General features: G+C 39.5%; 1 protein-coding gene across 1 annotated transcript in view; it reads left to right on the top strand.

Moving 5' to 3' along the window:
- Positions 1–1,844: 1,844 nt before the first annotated feature.
- Positions 1,845–6,474, top strand: part of wwox (WW domain containing oxidoreductase) — a 122,109-nt gene continuing 117,479 nt past the window's right edge. Inside the window, exons 1-4 of the mRNA XM_046394902.1 lie at positions 1,845–2,085; positions 3,369–3,433; positions 3,723–3,780; positions 3,916–4,085. Of these exons, the coding sequence (XP_046250858.1) occupies positions 1,979–2,085; positions 3,369–3,433; positions 3,723–3,780; positions 3,916–4,085 (400 nt within the window). The 5' untranslated portion in view covers positions 1,845–1,978. The remainder of the gene's footprint in view (positions 2,086–3,368; positions 3,434–3,722; positions 3,781–3,915; positions 4,086–6,474) is intronic.

Genomic DNA, 6,474 nt, shown 5'->3' with positions numbered 1-6,474 from the left:
CCTCCCCTTTCTAGTGCCTTGGGACATGCGCTGTGGCCAGAGCGAGGCTGAAGTTGCCATCATATAGTGAAGTGGCATCACATTACGTGCACTAATCTGATTTTATCTTATCTTAATCTTGTAAGTCACGTGTATTTAATTTGTCTGTTTTACACCTTGGGTACACGAACCAATTATGATAATAAGTTGAATCAGTCCTAGCTGACTTGGAAATTTCCTCGCAGTCCTCAGGCTCCATGACACTTGAATGTTTATATATGTGCTGTCTTTTTTATGCTATACTCCGTTCCTCCACCATCCTTAATAAATATTTTCTCATAGAAGGTTCATGCCCTTAATTTCTATGAAAAATTGTATTGTACATTTCCTGTACCTATTCCAAACCAAACACTGCGGGTCTCCACAGTGTACTCCAATTAATCGCATTATTTCAACTTTTATCAAGAAAACAGAAGATTCTAATCATCAGAAACTTTAAGTCACTGCTTCACATTTCTGGGAAGGTACGAGGAGGCAAACTATGTTACTTTCACCATCCTCTGAAAGGCAAACTGGAACTGGAGGAAGAGTCTGTGCACTAAGCAAAATGAAGTGCAGTCAGTTATGCTAAACCGGTTGAACATTTGTCAGCCAATTCTTCAGAAAGTATTTCATACTGTATTTCAAGTTTTTTTGGAAGCAAAATTCCAGAGTAGAGCCTACTCTACCTGTCATTTCCAATTATAACAGAAACAGTAGATGAATCACCAGCAAACAGGAGTGGAATGGAACTCAAGAAAGTAGTTTAGTGTGCAGAGCAGCAAGCAGCTACTCTCTGAGTATGTAACAATGCTGCCACTATTGACAAATTGTGAGGGGGCAAGTAACAAGCTGTAAAGCTGATGCTGGATAAAGCTTCTTTGTATATCCTTATGTGGCCCTCACTGCTGCAGTTTTACAACCACATGTAACTTCAAAAAAATGCATAAAATTTTTATATCATATCTCAGCTGTTGTGGCTCTTCATTTCTTTGGTTATGTGTCATTTATATCAGGTACAATGTCAATGCTCTATCAGACTGATCAATAATAATGAAACAAATTCAGTTCAATTCAATCCAAGATGAAGACATAACTAATTTGTGAAAAGACACAACTAATTTACTCACACACATAAAATCTAAAGATGCAAGAGTTAATCCACATAATAACATGCACAAGACCGGGACCCTGCAAATGACGCAGGTAAATGGAGATAAGCCATCGTTAATTTCACAGTTTACCCTTGTACTTTTCCTATTATACTGTATGTCAAAGTGCCTTCTGTGAGAGAGACCTAAGATAACATGGTATAAATACAGGTTATCCCACTTTGAATCAATGGAAAACCAATAGACCAGTTACTAATGGGGAAATTCATCATCTTCCCATTCTTCTTTCTTCTCAAACAATAGCACAAGTGGGATACTGGTAGTCAATTTCCAGAGATGTTTGTTGGCCAGTTACACCAGTATGCTATTTGTACATTTCCAATTTCGATATATCTATTTTCTAATTTTATGGGTTACCTTGTTTCCTAATAACCGTGTAGCCATCATCTGAAACCATACTCTCAGCAAACAGGCAGGACATCAACAGCAGGTAGCCAAACAGGCTAAGTGGCAGGTGGAATAGTAGTGAAAATGGAGAATTAGTGTCCTTGCATACATAAGAGCTAATAATAATAACAGAGCTGATGCTGAATTACTGTGCAGGACAATTTAAGGTTATACAAGCAGCCATCAAACAGACTGGTGTAAAAAATAACCAAATTCTTATTGTTGTTGTTGTAGCGACCAGCCTCAATTTCCCAAAAGGCTATTCGGCAGTCGTCACCGTGTTGTTGCGGAAGTGCTGGTAATTCTCTGCTTCTCTGACAGTTGCATTCATCCTTCAAAGCAGATATTCCTTACTGCTTTTATGTTTGTAGCGCCATCGTTTACGTGAAAAAACGACAGCAATGGCTGCTCTGAAATACGCAGGTATGGACGATACTGATAGTGAGGATGAATTACCTCCCGGATGGGAAGAGAGATCTACGAAAGATGGTTGGGTCTACTATGCAAAGTAAGTGGAATACCTCTAGCTTAGTAACATTAACTGTCCACTCCGGCGTGCCTGTATTTAAGAGTTTAGCTTTAGCCCTGTTCATGACCGAATGACCATGTTATTAGTCTGTTGCTAATACAGCACGATAGCTACAGCAAGTCTGCGTTGGTACCGTGAATTATAAAGTCTACAGAGCTCACGTGCAGTATTGCTAGAAGAATATTTAATAAGAAATATCTTGATAAGACTGACTGTGGTATTGCGAGTCATACTGTAGTTTCAGCAGTATGCAGTTGCTGCAGTTGTGTAGCTCAGACGTTGTGAAATGAGATGCATAACTTCGGGACAGAGTCTTTCTTTGAATATAAAAGCCTGAACTTAATGATGGGAAAGTGGTGCACTGGGTTGCTCGAATGTGGAAGATATATGAAACCACAGCACCAACATGGTGTTTGCTTAATACTTCATTCTGCTCTTTACATTAATGTCTGTCATCGATATCAGGGTTTTTCTCTCTAAAGCGTAGGTGCAGCAGACAGGCCATGTGTATTTAATGTGGATTGCATCAAAACTAGCTAAATGACTTTTAGTGCCTGCATTTGGTCATTGGTGGACTCGTTATTTTATTTTTGCTATTTTTATCACTACGTTTTTCAAGTGTTGTTTATTTATCATCTACGTTAAGCTTTTCCAACTTTTTGTTCCCAGGTATGGGTTAATAGTGGTTCAAGTCTGTGAAATTACGCTTTTTTTAAATTGAAAAACACAAAAGGTCCTCTTGGGGGAGATTCCTAAAATCCCAAGCCAAATACATGCATTTAAATCTTCCACAAACCAAATGGAAAGCACTACATATGGTAGACATATTTTAAAGTTGGTACGCATGAGATGCTTAATAGTGATAGTTTTGTGTGCCACTGTTTATTTGTTTTCTTTTATGAATGCCTGTCTGTGTCATATGTCCGTGATTTGCAGTGCTTTTTTTTGTTTGTTTTTTATAATCTTTTGTCCCAGCTGCTGTTGTTGTGATTGTCTGCTCCTTTTCTTTAACAGGTTTTGTCAGGTTACATTTCATGTGCTGTATACTATATTTATTTCATTTTGATTTGGTCTGCCTTTTATATCAAGTATTCATTTCTTTTAAGGTATAACACTGACCAACCAGGAAGCTGCAACTTTTTTTTTTCTAGATCTGTTACATTAAAGTCACATTGACTGTGATCTGTGTGTGTTTTTCTCAACACATAGATAAATATATGAATTAAAGTTTCCAATGTTCCTTTGTGTCTGTGTACCAACAGCCATGATGAGATGAAGACACAGTGGGAACACCCCAAGACGGGGAAGAAAAAACGTTGTGCTGGAGGTTTGTTTGATTTACTTGTTTTTCAGTGTTTTACGTGTGTTTCTGTCAGCTTCAGGTTCACTTAAAATGGCTTTGTGTGCTCTCTAATGGTGTCATAACCTTGGCTTTGCAACCATCAGATATGACAGTAGTCTTGTTGAATGCCTTGTTTCTTACATCAGTAGTTGTATGTGTATAAGCGCTACGTAAAGATTTTTTTTAGAGAATTCTGTAAGTATCACCTGCAGGAAAAGTATTCATTGTTTTCTTGTGTATTCAGGCTGTTAAAGCAATATGATTTTTACTGCAGACTTACCGTATGGATGGGAGCAAGAAACTGATGAAAAAGGACAGATCATTTATGTTGAGTAAGTAGACTGATGACTGAACCTCTACTTAACAGCTGAAACAAATGAGCTTATTTTGACCTCACTCAGTGCTGAACTGTACAAATCTGCGATAATGTCTCCTCTATAATGTCCCATTTCCTCTGTCATTTTCAGTCACATTAACAAGCGGACCACATATTTTGACCCGCGGCAGGCATTTACAGTAGAGGATGTAGTGGTGAAGCCAAAACGGTATGATGGAAATACTGCTGCACTTGAGATCCTGCAGGGTCGTGACCTCTCTGATAAGGTTGTCCTCATTACTGGAGGCAACTCTGGAATTGGTGAGTTTCATAAAATCTCAATCTACACCATATAGACAAAAGTATTGGGGCACCTGACCATTACACCAATGACATCGCATTCTAAATACATAGACAGCTTTGCCACTATAACAGCTTCCACTCTTCTCGGAAGACTTTCCACAAGAGTTTGGCATGTTTCTGTGAGAAGTTTGCTTATTAATGTACACTGCCTGGGCAAAAAAAAAGCCGCCACCTGGATTTAACTAAGCAAATAGGTACGAGCCTTCTATTGGTTAATTACTGAGCGATTATCTTTCAACTGGCAACAAGTTATTTAACCCCAACTGGTGCAATGAGTTGCTTCTCATTTCTTAAACAACCATGTCGAAAGACACATCCTGTGGTCGTGGAAAAGATGTTAGTCTGCTTGAGAAAGGTCAAACCATTGGCATGCATCAAGCAGAGAAAACATCTAAGGAGATTGCAGAAACTTCTAAAAATGGGTGAAGAATTGTCCAATGCATTATTAAAAAATGGAAGGATGGTGGGGACCCATCGTCTTCGAGGAAGAAATGTGGCCTGAAAAAAATCCTGAATGATCGTGATCGGCAATCACTTAAACGTTTGGTGAAGTCAAATCGAAGAAAAACAGCAGTAGAACTCATGTTTAATAGTGAAAGTAAGAGCATTTCCACACGCACAGTGCGAAGGGAACTCAAGGGACTGGGACTGAATAGCTGTGTCGCCTTAAGAAAACCACTAATCAGTGAGGCTAACAGGAACAAAAAGCTTCAATTTGCTAGGGAGCATAAAGATTGGACTCTGGAGCAATGGAAGAAGGTCATGTGGTCTCATGAGTCCAGATATACCCTGTTCCAGAGTGATGGGCGCATCAGGATAGGAAGAGAGGCAGATGAAGTGATGTACCCATCATGCCTAGTGCCTACTGTACAAGCCCATTGGGGCAGTGCTATGATCTGGGGTTGGTGCAGTTGGTCAGGTGTAGGTTCAGCAACAGTATGTGCTCAAAGAAAGAGGTCAGCTGACTACCTGAATATACTGAATGACCTGGTTATTCCATCAGTGCATTTTTTCTTCTCTGATGGCACGGGCATATTCCAAGATGACAATGCCAGGATTCATCGGCTCAAATTGTGAAAGAGTGATTCAGGGAGCATGAGACATCATTTTCACACATGGATTGGCCACCACAGAGTCCAGACCTTAACCCTGTTGAGAATGTTTGGGATGTGCTGGAGAAGGCTTTGTGCAGCGGTCAGACTCCACCATCATCAATGAAAGATCTTGGTGAAAAATTAACACAACACTGGATGGAAATAAACCTTGTGACATTGCAGAAACTTATCGAAACAATGCCACAGCGAATGCGTGCCGTAATCAAAGCTAAAGGTGGTTCAACTAAATATTTTAGTGGGTAGAGCAATAGTGAGGACGGGCACTGATGTTGGACAAAAAGGCCTGGCTCACAATCTCAGTTCCGGTTCATCCCAGAGATGTTTGTTGGGGTTGATGTCAGGGCCATCTGTGAGGGCCAGTCAAGTTCTTCCACACCAAACTTGTCCAACCATGTCTTTATGGACTTTGCGCACCGGGGCACAGTCAACCCCTAAAACATCCCACATACAAGTGTCTGGATACTTTTGTATGTATAGTACATGTAATGATGTTAGAAATCGTCCGTAAGTCAAGTGTGTTTCCATGATAATGCCACTAGGTGGTGATGTTGTATTACTCGATAGTGCAACGTTGACAAGAACAACTCTGCATTCTCCAAGTCCCCATCTCTCCACAGCGAAGCATTCATCAACATTAGGCTCCAAAATGATACACTTAGACACAACAAATCACTCCTTAATACCGAACATGATTGTATTGAAGTTCATTAGCTGGGCTGAATTGGATGTCATTGTTAACTGTAATGAATGGTGTCCATTTGTACCCAGCAAATGCATGGCTCACTATATAATGGTCTGGAAACAAATGTATTTCCCCTTTCCTTTAGTTTAAATTAGCACAAGTAGTGGCCATTTGTTCAGACTTGCTGCTTTGTTGGGGATAGATAATGACAGCATGAGGGAAATCAAATAAATATAAAATCGTTAATTGTCTTTATATTCAAATTCTTTGTCCCAAGGAAAGTCACAGCAGTGTAATTGCTTTGTGTATCGCAAGAAGCTGCAAAGCAGCGCTGTAGTATATAGATTTACAGCAGCATGGGGCCCTTCACTCAACAAAGCAGTTTGTTAACTTCAATGCCTTCCTGACCTTGTTGTTCTTCCATCTGTCTCTTTATCTATAAACATATTCAAGGATGCAGCATAAAGAATTAATGCAAATGCCAATGTTATTGTCCTTGAGAAAGTATTGTTTGATTTCAAACTAGAAAACTAAGAAATGTTCAGTATAA

Source organism: Scatophagus argus, chromosome 7, assembly GCF_020382885.2.
Source record: "Scatophagus argus isolate fScaArg1 chromosome 7, fScaArg1.pri, whole genome shotgun sequence".
NCBI classification, from domain to species: Eukaryota; Metazoa; Chordata; class Actinopteri; family Scatophagidae; genus Scatophagus; species Scatophagus argus.
This window is presented reverse-complemented; position numbering and strand designations above follow the sequence as displayed.